Here is a 24,336-nt window from a genome sequence, read left to right on the forward strand (position 1 = left end):
TCCAGCATCTGGAAGGAATAAGTATCAGTATCTTTCTAAATACATTATAATTTACACTTTCTTGACACAATAAATTTTTGTTTTTAAACGATTCGTTTTTCTTAGTTATTGCTTACTTCACATTCATTCAATTTTTCAAGCATTAATTTAACTTTACCTTGGCTCTCCACCGTGTGTGGTGTCAAACGGGAATATTCGTGTTTTAGTCTTACAACACTTCCCCTAACCACCATGATTTGTTAGAATTCAACGACCAAATAGACACACCTTACTCGACATTCTACAACTCAATGAGCTACTTTAATATTCTTAAAAATTCAAATGTAGGTGGAGAACCCTACAAAACACATTCATTCTAACTTCCCCCTCATTCATCTTTAAACATGCAGGCTTTCGCTCTAAAGCATGACTTTATCTACAATTTAATACTTAAATTTTGACTTCATTGCTTTTAAGCATTCATTTTTAGCATCTACAATTTTATGCTTCTAGACTAAATTCTACTTTTACATAACATTCAAGTATTTACGTACATTTACAAAATTTTAATACGTATGATTTTTACAATTTACCACAAAATGAATAAGAGAAAATAAATTTTTACTTTACTCATTCTTCGCCAAGCTGGCGGCACTGAAACTAAAATTCTTATTAATACAAGAATACGAAGTTATTTTTATCTTCGGCCAAATTTTGGCTTTAATATAACAGAATTAGTCTTTCGACCAACAGAAAATGCTTGTTTTTAGCTTTTACACTTAAAGAAAATAATACTTTTGCCTTAGCTAAATAAAGTAAAACAAAACTAAGTCTCAACCGAGACATATTGACTTTCGTCAAAACATAGAACTTCGTACTTATGCATAACATTTCGGAACAAAAGAGAAAAAAAAATTATAGAAGGTTTTAACTTATCTTTGAGTTTTCGATGCTTGAAACTCCGTCATTCGTTTTTGGCAATATTGTTCCCAAGTTAGAGGTTTCATGGATGTTAATCTTCTCCTTACTGCCCTCCGAGTGTCGTCCACATTACTTTTTCTTTTGCGTCCTCTACATGCTGGCCTCTTGGCGGAGTAATCGTCTGGTGGTTGGCATTTCCGTTTTTCCCTGGGACGGCTGGTCTTGACGTCCTCCGGTCTGGATTCCTTCTTGAATTTCTTCTGTTCGTCGTATTTTTGTGGCTCCTGTTGCCGTTTCAGTTTCCGGAACGGCGGCCTTGCTGGCACCTGATTCTGTGGCCGTGTGCGCGTTCTCCTTGATGTATAATTTCTCCTGCGATCCTTTGTAGGTGGTGTTTTTCTCTTTACCACGGTTTCTTTACCCGGTTCATCTGTATTTTTGTTTTTCTTAAACGCTGGAGTTTGAAAGTTATTTTTTCTTTTTGCTACCGACGTCTGGGTTGTAGAAGGGCTAGGTCTCTCTTCAGTTCTCTGTTTCTTGGGTGGTGGAATAGTTGTTGTTATCTCTGGACCTTCTACTTCGTTTAGACTTGAGTCCTGCAAGAAACTTTTAAGGATTTCAAAATCATTTGGATTATAGTATTTTTTCACCTCGTCGGGAATTGCTTTACAGATTTCTCCTCTCTCGTTCTTAAGATATAATACTACTCCTTTGATTTCTGAATTACATAGGGGCCTTCAAACTTTGGAGCTAGCTTTGCCGTAAAATTGTCTGGGGCACTTGATAAAGAAAATTTCCGCTTCAATACTTTGTCCCCAACTTTAAAATCTGCTTCACGGCGTTTTCTATCATAATATATTTTCTGCCTATTTCTTGCCGTATCCGAGCTTTTAAGCGCCTGATCAATCAGCTTTTGCACATCTTTTTGTTTAAACTCCTGCTCTCTTTGTTGCACAAAGAATAATTTATCTAAAGGCGTAATTAACTTTCTGCCTAAAAATAATTCTGCTGGAGTTTTTCCCGTAGTATCATGATTTGCCGTTCTTAAAGCATAAGCTAATTCATTTATGTAGCCATCCCAGCGCTTGTGATGTGTGCTCACGTAACTGCGAATTATTTTTACTATATTTTTATTAACTCTTTCTGTTATGTTAGCCTGTGGTCTATACGGAACCATTTTGATATGGCGTATGCCAAGTCCATTGCATATGTTTTCAAATATTTGACTAATGAATTGTTTTCCTTTATCGCTAATGACTTTTATCGGTGCACCGTATTTTAAAATGTATCTGTGTAAGAATGCATCTGCGACTGTTTTGGCTGACGCGCGTTTAAGTGGAACAATTTCTGTCCATTTTGAAAAATGATCTACTATTACTAAAAGAAAACGATTTTTATTTAACTCGCTCTGGGGGAAGGGACCAAGAAGATCTATGCCTAAAATTTCATTCGGAAATGTAGCGCGAATGCTATTTAAGTACCCGGCCGGGCTGTAATTAATATCATTTATTAACTGACATTGATTGCAGGACCTGACATACGCCTATACTATTTTGTATAATTTCGGGAAATATATCGCCTCGCGTACCCTTTTTAAAGTCTTTCTGACCCCTAAATGGCCCGCTGTTTTTGCTTCGTGTAATTCCTTCAAAATGCTTAATCGAAGCGAGGCCGGGATGACTGGTTTATACTCAAGATTTTCGTTTGTTGTTTTCGTACAGAATAATAAATTATCTGTTATTTCATAGTTTTTTGCTCTATTTCTTATCGCATCGATATCTGTGTGCTCGAAGCTTTCGGGGTCTTTCAAATAAGCATAGATATTTCCAAATTCAGGATCAGCTTTCAGTTCAGTAATAATCGTATCTCTAGAATCTAAAATTTTTGAAGTCAACACAGCGCATTTAAGTTCATTTCCTTCATCGTCCAGTTTTATACGAGAAAGTGCGTCAGCTACATTGTTTTCCTTACCCGGTTTATATTTTATTGTGATATTATATTCTTGGAGTTTTAAAGCCCATCTTATTAACCTGGGCGTTAGGTTTTTCCCCGAGTAAAGTCTACCAACAGCCGCATGATCCGAAAAGACTGTTACTGGCGATTTGCCGAAATAAACTCGAAATTTGTGTACAGCCATTAATACGGCTAATGTTTCTCTTTCTGTAGCTGTATAATTCCTTTGTGTCTGATTCAATGTTTTACTAAAAATTGCCAGAGGATGGTTATTTTGCATAAGAACCGCACCCATCGCATAGTCTGACGCATCTGCTGCAATTTCCAGGTTTTCGTCCCCCTCCGGGAATTTTAAAACAGGGGCATTAATTAGCGCTTCTTTTAATCTTTCAAATGCTGTGTTAGCTTCCGCTGTCCACGTAAATTTACCCCTTTTTCTTTTGATTACTAAGAGTGGTTCAACAATATAAGCGAAATCTTTTATGAAAGATCGATAGTAAGAACATAACCCAAGGAAAGAAGAAAGTTTCTTGGCGGTGTTGGGCGGTGGGAAATTCTTAATAGCTTTTATTTTTGAATCTTGCGTTTCTATACCCTTTTGCGAAATTTTATAACCGAAATATTTAAGTTCTTTAGTTGCGAACTTGCATTTTGAGGCGTTAATTGTAAGACTGGCCTCTTTTAATAATTTAAAAACTTGTTCTAGATCATTAATGTGTTGTTCCAACGTACTACTCGTTATAATTATATCATCTAGATAAATTAAAGTTGACCTTCCTAGGACAGGCTTTAGAACAATGTCCATAGCTCTCTGGAATGTTGATGGGGCCCCACACAACCCAAAAGGCATGCGTAAAAATGCATAAGTGCCCGATTTTGTTATAAACGCGGTTTTATGTATATCTTCGGGTCTCATAGCTATTTGATAGTAGCCAGACGTTAAGTCCAAAGTAGACATATATCTTGTCGATTTGATCTGTCTAATGATCTCGTCTATAACCGGCAAAGGGTAAACTGGAAATTTGGTAATACTATTTAGTTTTCTGTAATCAATAGCAAACCTCCAAGCCCTTTTATCCGAAGGAGGAAACTCGTTCTTTTTCCTACATAGTACGACTGGGCTCGCGTACTCACTATTTATGGGCGTTATTATTTTATTCTTTAATATCTCCTGAATATGTTCTTCGATGATTACGTCTTTTTGTTTGTCATACCGATAAGGTTTAGTCCTACAAGGTTTTTCGGCATTTAATTGAATCTTGTGCGTGACTATTTGGCAGTTTCCTGTTTTTTCTGAAAATAAATGAGAAAAATTACTCACCACTTGCTGTATTGCTTTCCTTTCATGGTCATTCAGATGGCTAAGGTCCACTTGCGGTGTCTCCACAGGTTCCACCACCCTCTGGTCCATCTCCAACACCACGGAACTATCTTGAAAATTTAATTTGGCCCTCGCGGCCCTTAAAAACTCCATACCTAAAATAAGAGAATTTTGCAGATTTTTCACTACAAAAATTAATACTTTGAGACTTTCCTCTTTTACCTGTAAGTTTAATGATAATTTCCCGATGCAGTGACATGTTTTTCCTTGTGCCGCTATAATTTCCGTATTTTTGGTTTTAAATAATCGTACCCTATAAAAATTCTTTTTGAAGAAATTTTCACTCATAAAATTTCCTTCTGCTCCTGTATCGATGAGGGCTTCTACTGGTACATCGCCAACCAGGACTTGTATAATTGGTAGCTGTGAGTTTTTTACGATGACCGTATTTAAATGTCTATTTGAGGGTTTTTTTAAAACTTCTGGGGTCTGGACCCTCCCTTTCACAGGCCCCTCTACTCGTTTAAAGCTTTCCTTTCAATCTGTGCCTTCTGGGTACGCGGATGTTTATTTTCAAATTTTCTTTTTGGGCCTTGACCTTCGAGTTTCGATGAGTTAGCTTGATAGCTCTTTCCCCCATAAGAGCGATATCCATTTCTGGTTTCCTCATTTGAAGATTTCCTTCGGGTACTTTGAGAATATGTTTCCCCTCTCGCTTTTTCCGCTATTCTGCGATTTTGAAACTTCACCGCCAATTCGAAGAGTTCCTGCAATGTGCTTGGGTTTCTAATTTCAAAGTAGTCTTGAACAGCGGGTAACAATCTTGGTAATATTATTTCAATAATCTCCGCTTCGAGTTTCTTCCCATACAGCACATCCGTTAGCTTAATTTTTCGTAGAATAAAGTCCGTCAATTCTGCTATATCCCGTTGATAGAAACTATACAGTTCGGCTTCCAGCCGTGCGCGATCTTCCACTATGGGGAAGGCCTTTACTAACGATTTTTTGAAATTTTCAAATGTATATGTCTGGCTTCCAAATTCCCCTAATAAAAATTTGCCTATATTTTTCCACCATAGCGCGGCCTGTCCTCTTAGTGCGGATGTGGCGATGGCAACTTTTTGTCTTTCAGGAACAGGGTAGAGCTGAAAGTGGTTTTCTAGACCTTCTAGAAATACCGCCACCGAATTTTTTCCGTCGAAATGGACGTTTGGCTTGATTGACGCTCTCAAAGTCTGGACCAGGTATCCAAATCCTTTCAACTGGTTTGTCATTTCTTGGTGTTGTCCAGCGGCTTCCATCCAATTTTCGGCCATTTCAGTTCGATAAGTGTTCGGGCGCCAATGTAACGTTGCGCGCCTCCAACTTGCACGCAACCAAGAGGTGACTGTGAAACCTGGATAAAAGACAGAGTCTTGTGAAGGGCTTAAGTCCCTTTTTATTCAACGTAAAAATTTACAATTGCGTGCTCTTGACGCTCACAGACTGCGCCAACTCGGCGGTCAAATAAAAATAATAACCTGAAAAGAAACTAAAGACAAGACTCTAACTACGATGCTGTCTAAAAATCACTAACTCACCGCGTTTTACAATACCGCTGCTAATTCAGCAAACTGAAGCTCACTTGAACGATTAACACTACTTCCCGGCAAGCACATAGGCCGACACGCGGGGTTCTCGCTAACTACCTCTGCGCTCGTGTAGTAAGAACATCACACTCCGAACTCGTTTCCTTTCTATTTAAATCATAATACTTCCGCTGATAATTTGAATCCTTGCGCGTTCTACTAAAATTTACATATTCTGGCATTGGCAGTTCCAGGGGAAAGTAAGGCTTGACAGGAAAGATAGTTTAAACTTAAAATAAATGTTAGTTAAAATAAATATAAACCCTACTCAGTGACCATCAGAAACGTGGTATGCACCTTTATTAACTTACAGTCCACAGCCAGTCACCAGATCTAGATTTTTTTCTGCTTGAAAACGAAGTGAATAGCTCATTTGACATGGCTTGTGTGCGTTTGATATCAAAGCTGTTCATTCAGTTTCGAAACCTTAATTTCAAAAATGAATTATTTCCATAATATGTAGATATCAAATGTCTTTCAGCTAGAACAAATATCTTAGAGCTTTATTGTAATAAAAGCAGAGACCATATTAATTCGAGAAATCAAGACACCACAACCTTTTTTCTGATTTGAACCTTGATTCCCCCTCCCTCCCTCCAGGGAATGTAAGGCTACGTAAAGCAGAAGTGCACGGAGAAAATCTGAGGATTATGAAAGATGTACAGACTAACTTACTGCGGGCAATCACATAGTACGGGCTTTTTAATCTGCATTTCGTACATTATTCTTCGGTATTCTAGATACGAAAATGTTCTCTCTATAGCAATGCTTTCTGGAGTTTTCTTTCAATCTTATTACATTAGAACAAGCATTGGAAGTTTCATTTACGCTGCTGCGTACGAAGAAATGTGGGGGCATTTGATGCTGAAGAAGCACTGTATTATTGCAATGGAGTTTTTTTAAGCTTCACGTGTTAAGTTTCCTTTAAATCATGCATAGCTCTAAGATTATACCTTGTAAATTTTTACTACACAGATAAGTATTCAGAAACAGTAAACTTTAAATCACAGAAAATAGTCGAGAACTCTTGAGAAATGAACTCCCAGTACTTTCGAAATAAATATGATGACCAGTTTTACTGTCAAGTACCATTTTTACTGTCAAACATTGAATTACGCACTATTCTAAGCTGTCCCTCGAATAGGAAAACATTTCGATTTGTATGTGTGTTATTTAAATAATTCATTTTTGAAGCTTAAGGCTTCTAAAGGTCCTAATATTTGGAAGAAGAAAGTTAAATATATCTCTCCAAATTAGAAGAGCCAAGTAAAATGGGAGATTGCAGATAGAGGTCAATGGAAATATCTTTCATATTTTCAGGGCCTTACACTTCAATAGAACTGTTTTGGAAACTTAGGACATTCTATAAAATCAACAACCGCGTGATCCGGTTTCTGAGAATAAGACCTATTACTAAGTCAGCCGAATTACATCTTGAAGAAATAAGGCTCCTAATCCTGGGAACGTAAGATCACCTATTACATCAAGAGAATGTAAAGGAACTCCGCCCCCGATATCCTACTAGGTCAGCTGAATGCTCTTAAAATCACCACTAATGATAAGAATCTGATTTTCCTCTTTTAGAAACTCAGAATGTTCTGTTAGGATACATTAAATACCACTCTAAAGAATCTGTATTTCTGCGGCTTATATTTCTGAAACGAATTTTGGATCCAGGGTTCAAGTCCCTGTGAGAGAGCTACACATTTTTTACCTCTCCTGCTTAAAAAAACCTAATGGCTCTACAAACTGAATTTAATTTTTCAAGAAAGGAAACAGTAGAAACGAACTGTTTCATCTACGGGATTAGTCGTTTAAATTAAAAAATAATTAGCCAAATGTGAAAGGATTTTATGGGTAAGATTAAACAAAAATTCAATTCACCATCTGAAGAAGATTTTGACACATTTTTTGCAGTAGGGAATTTAAAACAATAATTAAAATTCAAACAATGCTGTGGATTGGTAGATTCTTCATCCCGAGCATAAATTTTTATGCTCTTAATTGCAGTCGGAGCTCTTCTCCAAATTGGTTTTATCAATACGCTTTATCCATCTTTAATTAAATATAAACAAACAATATATAAACTAATTTACTTCAATATTTATTAAAAAATCAACTTATATAACTTAATGCTAATTAGAATTGTTTAATGGTTATTGTCCCAGTGGTTTTAAGTGGTAAATACTTATAATATTGATCGTGTTACTAAAACTCGTATTTTCTAAGGATTTAGTTGTGTAGAAGTTTAAATAAATTTCCTTCAAACTTTGCTAGAATGACAAATGAGTTACCCCTCCGGTCTGAATTTAAGTTACAGAGTCCTGAGGAAGTTAAAATAACCTTTTTATTAACCCTTTAAATTTAATCGAAGGCACCACTTGTGCTTACGAACAAAATTTCGCCACTTGCAGGTACTTTAAATAACTTAACTTGAAATTCGAATTCGAAGTAACGTAGTATGTGTAATGAGGTAACACAGAATGGTCTACTTTAGCTGGCTCAAATATTTGAATGGTGAGTTGTAATTTCGGCTGGCGAAAATAGTTAAAGCCGGAATAATCTCTGGCATAGATAGCGATAGGTAGTAAACTCTAAATAAAGGCTCTAGAAACTGAAATTTCCAAAACTCTCATCTTAACTACACACACAATTTGCATTCTGGTTAGGACTAAGAGAAGGAGAAGTTATAGTAAAGGTTTAAATCAGCGGGCACCATAGCGCCCGCCAATCGTTTAACGTGTGCCCGCCGCTGTGCGATCACAATAAAAATGTTTTAATTTTCAATAAATAAAATGTAATAAAATTACATTAGTAGTTTAAAGTTGTGTTATGTAGTAATAAAATTCTACTTGAAAGTTTTCTCATTTTAAAGGAAATAGAAATTACATCTAACACAGATACCAACACAAAGTGAAATGTGACCAATCTCTTTTTTATGTGCATGTATTATTAACTCTATCTAACTATAAATTCACCTTGAAAAAGTAAATGGTGCCCGCCGTCCAACAGATACTCTAGAATGTGCTCTTATGTGCAAAAAGGGTGGGAACCCACGGTTTAAATCATAATAATTGATGAATTAAAATAAAATACCTTACAAATTAACGTCTGTTAAAATAAAACTTATTCTTTTGAGAATAGTTTCTTAGTGATGTTACCATTTAATAAAATTCTCAAGAGAAAAAGATGTTGTTATAGCTAATCCTTCAAAATTATCCTCGCAGGTTAATTCTTTTGCCGAGAAATAAGCCTCCTATTGGAAACATGCATCATCAAGATAAGCTTTTATTAAAATTTCCAAAATTAAATTTATTAGGAATGCTTTTCAGTTTTCTTTGTACAGTATACTGATGATGGCTACCATGATGATTTTAGAATTACTTATTAATAGCTTAAGTATTCCCACTTTTTTAAAATCGTTTAATATGCTTAAAGCATTTCAATGTAATGTATCGATCCACATGTCACAAATACTAAACATTGTTTTTTAAGGAAATTTCTTGCCTAATATATTATACTTTTATCACTACATAATTAATATATATTTAATGAATTACGATAATATTTGTCTTAATTAATCGAGATGAAGTTGAAGTAACGATAGAATTAATTCATCATTATGATGCATTTGCAAATTAATTTCTGCGTTAATTTTTATATTCATTTTTTAAAATTATCTTGCGCTGTTACTAAGTAATTACATAATCACTTTTACAGTACTTTTCTGGTTGCAAGCCTAGGCACTAACTATTCATGTCAAAGCTAAAATTAAACCAAAAATTTATAGTACAGCAATACTCTGAAGAGCCAAAGCATTATGACCACCTACTCAATAACGCGTTGCGCGACTTTTGGCCTGCAAAAAAGCTGCAATTCACCATGGCATGGATATTACAAGTTCTAGGTAGATTATTGGAGACAAGTTGTGCCAAATATTAAAGCAGCAGACACGCAAAGTCGAGATATTCCGACGTGGTGGTGTTTGAGCTCTGAGTTGCGGCTCCTTGACGTCTCAAATGTGCTTTATCGAGTTAAGATCCGTCGAATTCGGGAGCCAGGACATGAATTGTAAACTCATGCTTAGGCTCTTTCAAACTACTCTATCAGAATTCGAGCCTTACTGTCCTGCTGGAAGATTCCATTTCCAGTGGGACATTTGCTAGCAGTCCTATATCCAATAGTGCCCGCTGAATGTGTGTTCTGAAACACTTGCACTTGGAACTGCATTCTATTGGACTGTCAGTTGAGCCACTGTTCCATTCTACTTCCAGCATATATTTTTTAACTCATCCGCTTTATATATTTGAAAAATGTTTTTTTCGCTATAGATCTTCAAGTTCTATATTTTTTTTCCGATATGCTTGCTGGCACTTTTCTTGCAATTGAAATAGTTTAATCTGATAATTTATTTTTCTGCACCAAGCAGGACGCTGTCCGACGTCTTTTTTCTTTGATGACGCGTGGATGTCCAGCACCTTGACGTTTACTGTTGATTTCCCCGTCATTTATCCACTTTGCGTAAATACTAACAACTGCAGATCGTAAACAACTTACAAGTCGTGCATTTTCGGAGATATTCGTTCCGAGTCTTCGGGCCGTAACGATCTGCCTTCTATCAAATTCGTTTAGATCACCGGCTTTTCCCATCACTCTCAAAAGTGAGTGCAAGAATGATTCCTTACTCTGACTGACTGATATAGTTATGCCGGGATACCATAGATAAATATGGTTTATCCGACTCAGTGAAAATTTATGCCAAATGGGCGCATCCACGTAAAACTATCATCAACATTTATCCACCAGGAAGGAGGAAAATGATTCCTTACCTTCTCCAGCAGCAGTTAAATACCATTCCCAGTTAATCACGTTTTCCCTCCGCGTCATACAGATAAGTTCACTGAAAAATGTAGTCATAATGTTTTACCTCGTCAGCGTACTTCGATATTTCTTCCCCGTACTTAACGTCGTCCTTTCAATAAAAAGTTTTTATGCAATTCATGTGCTATCTGAATGTTTTTCTCTCTTCTGATGACTAATTCTGTGCATAAAAATTTATTTATCCAGCATTTTGTCTTGAAAGGTGAGAACTATGATCGATTTCAAAACACACTTTTGAAGATTATGTTGATCATTGGTAATTCTGGAATTTCACATTTAGCAGCTAGGCCAGCAGCCACTAAAACACTCACCCAAGTATTAAACACTCATAAGTATTAAAACACTCACTCAATGCAGTATGCACGGGAAAATGCGAAAATTCCTTGCAAAGCAGGCCAACCATAAAGGTCTCTTCATTCATTGGGCTAAATGGGTCCACAGGCGCCTTTGATCCAAATGAGCTTAAGAACCGAGAATATAGATTTTTTCCCGTTTTCCTTTTCCTTTTCTTTTTTTTTCTCTCTTTTTGTTTTTAATCTTAACTACTTGATTGTCTTGATAAATTGATAAAAATGGAAACATTTTATTTTAAGAAGTATTAACAAAATAGATAATTTCATTTTCAGCTGCATTGCTGGCATTTTATTACGTAGATATATTTATACTCAGAAATGAGCATACCGATTTGACTCCCCAGATACAAGCCAATGATCCAAAAACGCGGAAAAAGCATGATGATTGGGATGAAAAATTTTCGGTTGTAAAGTGATTGAGTGGTGTGGAATCAACGCGAAAGGAATTCGCTTCAGGACTTTATCTCGTCATACAGTGAAATATTGAGAAGCATAGATGAATAACAAGGTAAACTTGAGCAAAGTGTTTTTGAGTTAGAAAAAGAATTCCAACAAAAGAAAATAAAGTTTATTTAAAAAGGATAACAATAAAAAAGACAAATTATCAGATTAAACTATTTCAATTGCAAGAAAAGTGCCAGCAAGCATATCGGAAAGAAAATATAGAACTTGAAGATCTATAGCGAAAAAAACATTTTTCAAATATATAAAGCGGATGAGTTAAAAAATATATGCTGGAAGTAGAATGGAAACAATCGAAATTTTCATCACTGATTTTCATCGCAGATGTTGCTTCTAGAAAAGTGATTCTTTTTATAATGTTTATTGTTTTCATCTTTATTTCATAACTATATGAGTTCTGATGAGTGTGGTTTGCAGTGCAGATCTTTGGTAAGTGAACATATGAATACGAGTATATATAATGGTTAAGATCCCTTCTTTCTCCATAGACCTAATGTAACTACTTGTAACGTTTCTTGCTTTCAGATATTGCGAAAGAGACCATGATATGCAATGTATTGATTGATTTAGAAAATAATGCGAGTCTGAAAACATCACCTAAGGAAACTAGCTCATCGATATATCTCCCTGGGTATGTAGTGTTCCTTTCTTTTTGTAAGTAACTCTCATAGGTAAAATAAATTATATATTTTGCTTACGACTTTAATTACTGTATATTAATATGAGCGGAATTTTCAATCCTCGTAGCCTCGTAGATTTGGTGTGCGAATTCGCTTATTCTTTACCTTCTTAACCCGTATGTCTTTAGAATTTCCGATACACAGTCTCGCGCGCTGGAAATAAAAAGTTCCCCCCCCCCGTACAGTGTTACTATTGCTCGCTTTAAAAACATTGAGTTTGTTAATAAAAAATTCATTCAAGCTTTACCAAATTTGAAATAGATAATAAAACAAATTCGAAATTCAAAATTCGGGCTTCCAAGAGTCCATGTTCGGTTGGAGGACTACGTTATTCAGAATTTGATGGCTCTAGGTACCGTTGTTTCTTCACAATACGACAAAATTTCCTGCAGATTGTTTATTGTTTAGTTTCTTTAAATATAATACACGGCGATAATATTTGGTGGCAACAATTTTAAAAGTAATTCGCTATTTATAGCGAAACGCCTCAAAATGCCGTTTTGGGACTAATAACCTCTCTGAGCTACCGCCCATTTAGACTAAAAAAATTTCTCTATCAACTATATTTGAAAATTTTGTTTAATTTCCTTTCACCATAATCATGTTGTGATGATTACTTTGCAGCTTCGTGTTTTCTTCTATTATGTTTTTATAAGATTCTTGCTTCCTTAATGATTTTATAATTCGTTGCTTACACTATGAAGAAAGGATTAAATTTTTTAAACTGAGGGGTTTTTTTAAATTTCATTTATTTATTTATTTATTTATTTATTATTATTATTATTATTTATTTATTTATTTATTTTTCGCCTCTCAACAGGTATTGCCCGAGTTCGAATCACGGAGAAGTCTTGGATGCTTGTAAATGTATAGCGTCAGGGCCTCATGGCGGCACTCCGAAAGTCCTCTCGCGTGTTTTAGTGGAAGGGGAGAGGCGTGGGAGACCCTCAGCCCCATCCCCGCTGGAGTACTCTCCATCAAAATGATGGGGCGAAACTGAGCGAAATCGCACTGTCACCTGTAACGTGCTCAAGGTTGTTGCCAACGACAGGCATAATCTTGCGCTCTTTGCTACGAAGAATTTTGTGGTCTTGGTCTGATATTACTGTTAGACAAGTGAGCGTAAGTAACAGCAGAAATGAATTTTTCAGTTTTCCGAAAATCCTTATGTGCATTGTTGTACATCTATATTAATCTTTGAAATCTGAGCTTTTCAGTTCAAGAAATGTAACTTCTTTAAAACATACAACTACATTACCTTTTCAGTTTTCAATGATTTTCACCAATTTTATTTCTAGACACTTCGGTCAGTCCGTGGATATGCTCAAGTACTTGCTCCTTCGAGTTCAGATCTCTGAAAAGTTATTTTATTGGTAATAGACATATTTCTGATAAGAAATGCTAATGTACAATAAAGTTGACATAAATAGAGTGTAATGTTTGTAAAAAATACTGATAAATCTTTGTTAAAAACTATTTAAAAAACATTTTTTTTTTGAAAATTGTCTCTTCGGGAAAGAGGCGTGTAAGTCTCCGTTTGCATCTTGTATCTACATTTACTAGCGTATGGTACTACAAACTCGAACATGTTAAATATTTTTGGAATCAGCAATGTTCACTTTATTTTTTTTTTTAAATCAAAGCTGTAAAAAACGATTTTTTGAAGGTTAATCCTACTTCCCTCAAGTTTAAGAACTAAAATGAAAGTGACATAGGAATGGAATATTAATTTAAGGATTTTAGTATTAAAATGCGGAATGTTGATACGGAAAATAAAGTGTTACAAATTTTCGTGGTTAATTATACTATGCCAAAATTAATGGATACGTAAAACGTTTTACATTTTAGATATTCTGTGATAAATGTAAGCAAAAATTGAAAGATTTCCTTTAAAAAATCTTCATGGTTGAAAATTTCAAATTTTATAACACCCTTAAGAATTATGAAAGGGGAAGGTGATGGAAAAATAAAAGCGAGGTAGCTGGAAGAATTGATGACACTTCATTAGTTGATTAAAGTCCTCGAGATATATGCCTGAAAGTCATTTTCCGAGTAGAGCTTTATAATGGTAACTTGGTGGTATTTATATTACAAATGTGGGAAACTGAGAAAACCTCACGAGGCAACCTATTCAGTTAATACGGATCAAACCCAGAAGAAAGGTATAAAGTTTAACTTGCTTTGGTAGTATAAAGTAGATTCAAACTCCTAACTGACGTAAAGCGAATTAGCACTGTGTTTGAAATTAACTACAAATTCTTAGAAAGGTTTTAAAATAACATTTTTATTTAAACACAAATTTTGAACATAAACGAACTTCTTGTGTTACAGCATGAACACCACTTGTGGTGATGTAACTAAAATAACAATTCAATTCAAATTTATAAAGTAGACTAGTAGTCAGAGATTACACATTTATATTTGAATCTAATAGATGGAAGATCTGAGACTATCTGTGGAAAATAAGTATGTTTTAGGTTATTACAACACCTTCACACACTTAAACTGGAATATGAGGAAGATTCCTGAGGATATACTGGGTACTGGGATGTAACATTAAGCAGTTGAGATTATGTATTTAAGAGGTTAAAGGGATATCGTAACTAGTATTTCAAATCCTGATAACATCCCATACGCTGTCGGTGGGGCCTAGATAGGATGTCCTAAGGATATACTAGGATGGGACATTACTGATAAATACTAAAAAATACTGATAAATTTCTGTTAAAAACTATTTAAAAAACACTTTTTGAAAATTGTCTTTTCGGGAAAGAGGCGTGTTAGTCTCGGTTTACATCTTGTATCTACATTTACTGGCGTTTGGTACTACAAACTTGAAAACATGTTAAATATTTTTGGAATCAGCAGTGTTCACTTTATTTTTTTTCTAAATCAAAGCTGTAAAAAACGATTTTTGAAGGTTAATTTGATCCTACTTCCCTTAAGTTTAAGAACTAAAATGAAAGTGACATAGGAATGAAATATTAAGGACTTTAGTATTAAAATGCGGAATGTTGATACGGAAAATAAAGTGTTACTAATTTTTGTGGTTAATTATACTATGCCAAGCACTTTTTGTGGTTAATTATACTATGCTAAGCATCGGGAGGATAACTCGGGAGGATGAGTTTAGGAGGAAACTGGGATATCACGGGATATCCTGAGGATGTAGTAAGAAGAACTTTAAATTCTAATAACATCCCATACGCTGTCGATGGGGCATAGATAGGATGCTCTTAAGATATAATGGGATGTATTTAGGAGGTTAGTGGGATATCCCGGGATGTCTCGAGGATGTAATGAGTAGGAGTTCAGATACTAATAACATTCCGTACGCTGTCGATGGGATTTTGTTAGGATGTCCTGAGGATACTGGGATGTGACATAAAGCACTCGGGAGGATGTGTTTAGAAGATTCGGGGGATATTCCGGGATGTCCTGAGGATGTACGCATATCCCTCAAGAAACATCCTTCAGGATATCAAGGATGTTCTTGTGCTATGTGGGATGCTAATTCAGAAAACACTAACGGGCGTGGCATTTTAAACGCCGGCAGCAATAACGCAAAGCCGAAGAATTACGAATTTACCATAGCTGTCAGAACTACGCAACGTGGCCACGAGGGGCAGAAACACGCTCTGTCTTTCAATTCCAAAACCTCACCTTAAATACTCAGCCTAACACATTTACATTTTTGGCGAGAAGACGAAAAGGAGATAATGTTATAGTAAAGGCTGAAATTATAAATAATTGGTTAATTTAATTAATAAATGCTACAAAAGCACTAGTGCTCTACCGCTTTTTCGATAGTGATAGTTATGGAAATAAACATAAATAGAAAAATAGAAAGATAATTAGTAAAAGAATGAAAATGATGATTTTGAGAATGTGGAATTTTTTAACAGTTTTTACCTAATGTATGAAAAGTATTTGCGTACTAATGAAAACAGAAAGAAAAAATTTAAATTCAAAAGAGTAACAGCTATTTATTTTCAAGCTCCAACATGGTATTCGGAAAAGACATTGAAAAACGAAAGTCTTGGATAGTAAACTTTAGATAGCAATCTTTATCACCCCAGGACAATATCCCTTCCTACAGAAATACGCAGGCCATTCTGCTAAAAATAAAACTCGTGTATAATGTATGACAACAAAATTCCTTTGCAAAAGTAAAAATAGTAATAAAATTTCTAGCACAATATAATTTTCTTAAATCAAAAAGTTATTCCCATGCGCCATCACGAACTTCGAGAATCAGGTTAATTTGAATAATTTGAACGGAAGACAGTTTTCTATGCATTATATCTGATTTCATTTTTTACGTTCATTTTTTTCAGTGCATCATTAAAACAGAGCAACTGAGCTGAAGACATTTTTCTGCGAACTTGTTTTAGAAACATTTTCAGTTCATTCCATTTAATGTCTGCTATACTAAATAAAAAAAAAAAAAAAAAAAAAAAAAAAAAAAATAGAGAGATCTGAAAGCAGATATAAGGCGTTTTGCGTAATGAATTTGTCTGCGATTTGCAAATGTTTTAGTAGGCTCAAATATACTAAGCTGTGATTATGATAGCAGATATTTGAGCCTGTAAGGGTACTTGGATTAAAGCGAAGCACGCAAAGGCTATCCACGTAAGGGAAAGGATACCTTCGTGGAGGACGCTTTAAGAGAAAGTGGCTAGTATTCACGTTAAGACTCCCATGCAGGCTGGGATTTAAACTCAGATCGAACTCCCAGTGCTTAGCGATCGTACTGCTCGGCTACTGAGTTCTGTTCAGAGGCGGATTAAAAATTTATTATTTGTCCACGTTAATGAAATTAGAAATAGCTAGAAACATCCAATTTTTATTTTTCATTTACATACTTTCTTGCACATCTATGTATTTTATGCTATAGCGGTAAATTAAAACAAATAAATTCACCGGTTAATTTTGAAATCCGAAAGCAAAACCCATCAGGTAGATATTTTTTAATCCTAAAATTACATTACAGAAATCGCAAAAGTCAGATGAAATATTCTTTAATATCTACTGTCTTCCTACTCGATGATAAACATTACTCCACAATTTATGCTATTGTGCTAGTCGAAGATATTTTCTTCGAAACATTTAAACAATTCAGTTATTTTAATATATTATTTTTAAAGAAGAGTAAATATCAATGAGCAGCTCTGTTCTACTATCCGAAAGGCGTTTGTGGGGTTGACTTGCAATATCTTTCTTTTTGAAAGAATATTATGAATTCTGAACACAATTTATAATTTAAATTTGCTTGTGGAAGTCAATCCTGATAAAATATAAAACATATAAAAATAAAATAGATCTGTTGAAAAAATGAGTAGAAAAAAGAAATTTATCCACGCGCTCTCGGTCAAGAATTGCAGATCGCGTGATACTGGAATCAATTTGTTTTGCTTGATATTTCTCAGTCTCTCCACCAGAGGGCGATGCTTTAAACGGTCGCGGCAAGCGGTCATGCGATGAAAGAAAAGTATCGTGGAATCACCCGCTGGATTGGATACAAACTTAACAGCCGCGGCGAACGTCGCATTGAGGCATTAAAAGTACGTTTTAATAACGCTCACATCTGCGCTCGCGGTGTAAACAACAAAATCCGCGCTTAAAATAAACCCAATAAAAATCTTCTATCGGAATGGGCCAAGATGAGCTCCCATTGACTTATGCTATATGTGAAGTAGCAGTAGCTATTCTAGCGATCGCCGGAAATTTGCTGGTGGTCGCAACTTTCGCTTTAGAAAGACGTCTACGACGAGTCACCAATTTGTACATCATCAGTTTGGCGACATCAGACTTTTTGGTCGGACTTATCGGCGTTCCATCAGCAGTCATGGCCCGTCTTGGGCTTCCCAGGAATGCCTTCCAAATCTGCTTGCTTATGCTATCTGTTCTCGTCCTACTGTGTACTGTGTCCATACTGAACCTTGTAGCAGTGACACTGGATCGTTACTGGGCTATACTTCATCCCTTCTGTTACAAAAGAACTATGAATCGACGAGCGGCAGGTATCGTTATTCTCGGCTGCTGGATCCTGGGGTCGTTAGTTGGGTTACTGCCGATCTTCGGATGGAATAATGGCCCCGAGAAGGATGGTCGATGTCTCTTCATTCCAGTCATGCATTATGACTTCCTAGTCCTCATTTTCTTCGCTACCATAGTCTACCCTGCACTTCTGATGGCCTTCTGCTATGGAAGGATATACGCCGTTGTACTGAAGCAGGTACGAATCTCTCTCTATCATTTCTGCACGTCTATTCTTTCGCAACTAAAAGTGTAGTATGACTCTATTTATCCAGATTCATTTCTTTATGTTTCAAGGCTTTTTATTTTAAAATTTCTTTACGTGTTTTAGTTTTTTCATTGTCTTGAATAATATAAAAGGTTATTGCAATAATCTTTAAAAATCTAATAAGTTTGTTCAGATATAAATACGGCTGGTTTAAGTTCGACAAGCATGAAGCTTGTCAACATAAATGGAAAAGCTATTACATGTCATATGTATTTCTATATTTCTTTTTTACCACGTGATTAACTGTTAAGTCATAACCGCCTATTCTAAGTATACTTACTGCTTTTAAATTTTTATTATTTTGTCTTATTTAAGAAGTTTCTTAGGTTAATTTTACTTGAACAGAAATAAATTGTACTTAATTAATAAATAATTCTATAATAAATATGAATTCTAGCTGTAAATTAAAGCAAATCCCTTTTGTTGTGGTTTTAATTATTCCAGGTTTTTCGAATTCTCCTGCACTGTTGAATTTTTTGTAACCAATACACAAAATTTTGAAAAAAGCCATCATTACAATTTTTACTTAATAGATCAGAATCGGAGAGGAATTACCTGAAATATCTATTTAATTATCAAAGACTGGCTGAAAGGATCAGTTCAGTATACCAAATAGACATACAACTTACCAAATAGATATAAGTATCTAGATAAATTTCTAGATACTTATGTCTGGGCTTTTAAAGTGTATCTTTAATATTCTTATTAATTATAATTTCCTAAATAATTTTAAATCCACGGTAATTAGTGGTAAACATAGCTTCGGTTAATCTTGTATATTAATGCTCATTTTGATTTTTGTTTTAAAGATATGACTTTAATATTTCTTTCATTTACTCTGAAGTCGCTTGCCGCCTTAATCTTCAACGGATGGAATGTAAAGTGCATCTAGGTAACTACGTTATTTTCAGTAAAAATAGCACAGTTATAGATAGTTACGTAATATATAGTTAATTTAAAATTAGTTGTCTAACGTAGTCAGCTGTTCATTTAAATTTAACAAATAAACAACCTTAGATTGGAGTAGATTTCGAATTAAACTGTGCTGATTACGAGGGTGATCTGACATATGTTCCCCTTCTTCAGAACTTAAAGTAATTCTGCAGAATTAAAGTTTCGCAAGTTTTATTCAAAAATCCATACGAATCTAAGTTTACTTTTACGCCTTATTGAAAATTTATGTGGATAACTGATCATTACAGTTAAAAAAAAATCCCATAAAGTATTATGTTATAGACTCAACGATATTTGCTACGCACAAGTTTTTGGTGTCAACTTTCAAATCAACTTTCTACAAACATTTAGGCTCAACTGCAATAAACATAATTTTTATCCAATTGATTACCAGCAGCATAATTATCGATTTTATCATTTCAGTATGTTCATATTCACGAAATATTGACCAATATCTGAATAATATTTTGTGTGATATATTACCATCAATACATGTCAAAGTTTCGGGTATATATATGTTATAAAAATGAGCATTTGCTAATTTGTGTAGTGAACTCCTTCCAACAGTAAGCAACTGTCAATATGCTCTAAGTTCATATTATGGTATTTTATCAAAAGAGATATCCATGATTTTATTCTTTATAATTTTGATTTAGCCAGACTTGATTGTATATGGTTTAGAAGCTTATTTCATGACTCTGAATTGAAATCTAGAAAGTTTTAATGGTGTGGTGTAATTATTGGTTAATCTTTGGATTATAGTAACTTGGCGATTCTTTGGCGAAAATTTGGCGACCAATCCTGCTACAGCAACCTGCTAGTTTTTGTTTGGACGCCATTTTGTCTTCACGAAGTAAAGGCATGTTTTTTTTTTTTTACTCAATATTTTTTTCTAACAATCTGCTAGCCGAATTACTCTTATGCTAGAACTTTTATGGAACAAAAGTGCTTAATCATGACGAAGATTAGGTGCGAAATTGGGAGAAAGTGCAAAATCGCAAACTGCTTGCCGCGTTTTTAAGAATTGCTCATACACGGTATCCATGTGCACGTCGACCTATTTTCACTTAAAAAAACATCTAAGAATTGCACAAAAATGGCATTGCGCACACTCTTGACTTTATCCATGTACACTGCTAAAGTCCTAGCTAGTAACCTTTACCGCCTTACCAAAATGTCGCCAAACTACCTGTTACCATATTCCAAAGATTAGCCTAATAAGGTAATTGAGTTTCATGAGGGTTATATATTATTTTTAAGTGTACTTTTACTGACTTTTTGAAAAATTTATGCTACTTTAATCACTCCACTGTGGTATATTAATCACTTTACCTAATTTTGACATTATGTTTCAATGCCATTTAAGATGTCATACAGGAACTCTCTAAAAGTTGATCTACGTATTTCCGTGTAAACTTCTGATGGTAACATAGTTTCTTTGTGAATTGTGAACTTTGTTTATGAGTAATATCAAATTTTATTAATATAAGTTATAAAATTTAAGGAAGATATTTGGCCATTTCTTTTAGAGTCACCTAAATTAATCTAATAGTATTTTCCAGTAAAAGTTCTAAAGCAAAGCTTATATATTATTCTCCCCCATAAAAAAACTTAAAATAATTTTTACGTGCAGTTTATATGTCCTTGAAAATAAATACTGAATGCAATTTAAACTGAAATTGTTTGTTAGACAAACATAAAGAATAAAATAAATTAAAGTCTAATCAAAAACTAAAGTTCTTTTTTGATAGTCTAATTTTTCGCCAAATATCCAGTTTATGTACATAAGTTTTAAAAATAATCACCATCAAGCCAAATTATAAAATTACTATTATATTAGCTACATAATTTTACTGTACATTCCCTTGTTTATGTATCTGAATAATGGTCAAAATTCAGAATTTTTCATCAGTCGCACAGAAATCATAATTGTCATCGCAGGAAAAGCGTTTGTGTCCTTTCTCAGACCCATTTTCAAGAGACCAATATGATACGTATGTTAAAATAGGAAAGTCTGTTTTAATAATATTACCGATGTGAACATCAAAATAAAAGACAAGTACATGCTTTTCTAGTATAAAGTATCTTTCTAAAAAAAGGCCTATCTAGTACAAAAGCATTTCTAGTATAAAGGTTTTCTAGTATACAGTAAATAATTAAATCTTGGGAGAATATCTGAATTCTACATATAAGATTAAAAAACTTCTTGATCATAAAACAGCCTTCACCGAAATCTTACATATTGGACATTTGTACTTTTTCTCTTAAGATGTAGAGTATTTAATAAAGTTAAATAAAACTTAATTCGGTGTAATTTATATTTCTCACTACAGCTTCAACCATTACATAGCCACAGAAATTTGAGAATCTATAAAAATTTAAAATCGTACCTTCCTAAGACGACCACCTCTTAAAGTTACGATTATTTCTGAGAACATGAAAAAACATTGATTTATGTCTAAGATGAAAACCTTGGCGTAAGACCAGAATCATTCTGATACCCTGAAAGAGCTAAATTGCTTTAAAGGAATCATTTCTTCTAATTATAAGAATAATCTAGAGATCTTGGCCATTTTATTAAGGAATCTGTTATAAATCTAAAATAGTTCATAAGTCAATGGGGATGTTAAATTTTTTATATATAACGGGCGTTTTCTTTACTCGTGTAAAAATCTTAATCAGATTTGCTACATATTCAATATTTTGAACTACCCGTTATTTGCTCTTCAGTCAGCAATATTAACTACGCTAACAGCTCGCCAGTACCCCACCAGCAGCTGAGCAGGTAAGACTGCTGAGCTCTGGTAGCTCGACTCAGACTCAAATATCGGCGAACGGACTTGACTACTTGGGCATTTTCATGGTTTTACTATGTGTAGCGTTAATAAGAGCCAGTTTTCCTCAGAAATTTTCCTCGAAGTCATTGTTCTGTTTATGCAGTAGGCTTAAGTTGTTTGGTTGTAATCATATGTACCCGAATAATATTCTGTTAGATAGTCATGAAGAGCTGCACGCTAATATCCCGAAAAAGCAAATTGCTGGGCTTATAACAGTCGCTATGCATTGCGACTCTTAGGTTCATTGTGTGATTCATAAATAATGTAAAACTTTGAGTACTTCTGTACAGTACTATCTGATTAATGAAATCTCTTACTGAACGGTTAACATAAAATTATTCGGAAAGATTTCCCCCCGCATAAATAGGCTTTGTGGTACTTGCATATTATCGAAGCCACCATAACCCAATTATGCGAATTTTACGGATGAAAAAGAACAATTTATGTTACTCACATACATATTTTTAAGTTTCAACTACATATTTATCCCCAAAACAGTTAGCAAGCTAGTTACAAACTTACAAATGGGTTTTTGTTTTAATGGACATTTCGTAGCGATCTCTTTTAGAAAAGATTCAAATAGTATTCCTTTAGCGATTTTGCTGCCAAAATACTGTATTCTCGCAGAAATTTCACCTGTGTTTTTTCTATAGTAGGAAAGGAAAATTCCGCAAACCCGAATTTTAAAATCGTGTTTAAGACCGAAAAAAAATTATGATTTAATTAATTTATTTTATTATTATTATTATTATTATTATTATTTTTTTTTAAAGCCGTTGGAACTTTCAATAGGAAAAAGTACGCACACAAAAATGGCGATGTTGGAAACTGAATATTTACATGCGAAGTGTTTCGTGAATAATCGTTATGTATACTTGGTTAACAGTTTGGCGTACTCTGAAACTTTGGCGGCTTCGGCTAAGGTGGTTGCGAATAATGCCCAAGTATCGGTGTTGTTTATTACTTTTCTTTAGACTTAACAAGCTTTCTTTACTTCCAGAATATTTAATATATCTAGCTGCTTCTTATTTTTATCAGATTTATTTAAGGAATTTCTTATGTAAATGGAAATATTGCTTTTAAGGCAAATTATGTAACATATATTTATATTGGCATCTAAAAAGGAATTTAAGGAATTTGAAGTTCGGTATCCTGTGAAGTTCATTAAATTTTATAGCAGATCATGTTATCTCTTAAGTAAAATCAATCTTTTGTTTCCGAGAGATAAAATATAAATCTGCTTGTGATAGTTAAACTGAAAATTGGAAAAATAGCTTGAAACTGAAAATTGATGAAATAAACAATTACAGATTTAAATTAAAAATACAGAATCTTTTGCATTGCTTCAAGGCTATAAAATGAAAGTCATCTAATAAAGATTTTAATTAGATGACATTTAGAATTTATAACAGCTTTAAAATATTCGGGCACTGATTTCGCTTCCACCCACCAAAGGCCGAGCGGTGTCGCTGAACATTGGTAGTTCCGACCTAGATTCGATTTCAGGCGAGCGGGCTGAATGCATGAGCGTTTTCATGGTTTTACTCATGTGTAATGCGGATACGAGTCAGTTTCTCTTAGAAAGTTCTTCACGAAAGCATTGCTCCGCTTAGACAGACAGCCCTGGCGTGCTTTGCCATAATTAAATAAATCAAAGCGCAGAGTTTTGAAATGAATATGAAAGTATCTGAGAATATTTGCTCAGATTCGTCTTGTAGGAAGTGTTTCAAACGATATTTTATTGTCATCTTGCATTTGCATTATAATACTCAAGGTATTGCTATCTGAATACTGGGTAGGGCTGCACAGTTTTACATAAGAATGTAACACAATCTAAGTTTTATATTATAAACCTAATGTCCCAGGCTGATATCTTATGAAATATGACATCCAAGCCCAATCTATTAATTTGTAAGTTAAAACTATTTCTTTGATACTTAGTCGATGTACTGGCCTGCAGAAAGTGACAGTGTTCCTTGTTCTTGCCAGTTATTGAAAGAGTCCCATCAGGGCCTGACCTGTGATGCGACCGTAAAGAAAATTCTCCTTAAGAGATAAGT

The 24,336-nt window shown here is 34.4% G+C and overlaps 1 protein-coding gene across 1 annotated transcript in view; it reads left to right on the plus strand.

Annotated features, from left to right (window-relative positions):
- The first annotated feature begins 17,679 nt into the window (after positions 1–17,679).
- The window catches only part of LOC118179741 (adenosine receptor A1-like), a 190,255-nt gene continuing 183,598 nt past the window's right edge, over positions 17,680–24,336 (plus strand). The window contains exon 1 of the mRNA XM_085822010.1: positions 17,680–18,416. Coding sequence (XP_085678136.1) covers positions 17,832–18,416 — 585 coding nt within the window. The 5' untranslated portion in view covers positions 17,680–17,831. The remainder of the gene's footprint in view (positions 18,417–24,336) is intronic.

The sequence above is a fragment of the Stegodyphus dumicola genome, chromosome 8 (genome assembly GCF_044657685.1).
Source record: "Stegodyphus dumicola isolate Sdum_Otavi_A_Nest chromosome 8, ASM4465768v1".
NCBI lineage: Eukaryota > Metazoa > Arthropoda > Arachnida > Araneae > Eresidae > Stegodyphus > Stegodyphus dumicola.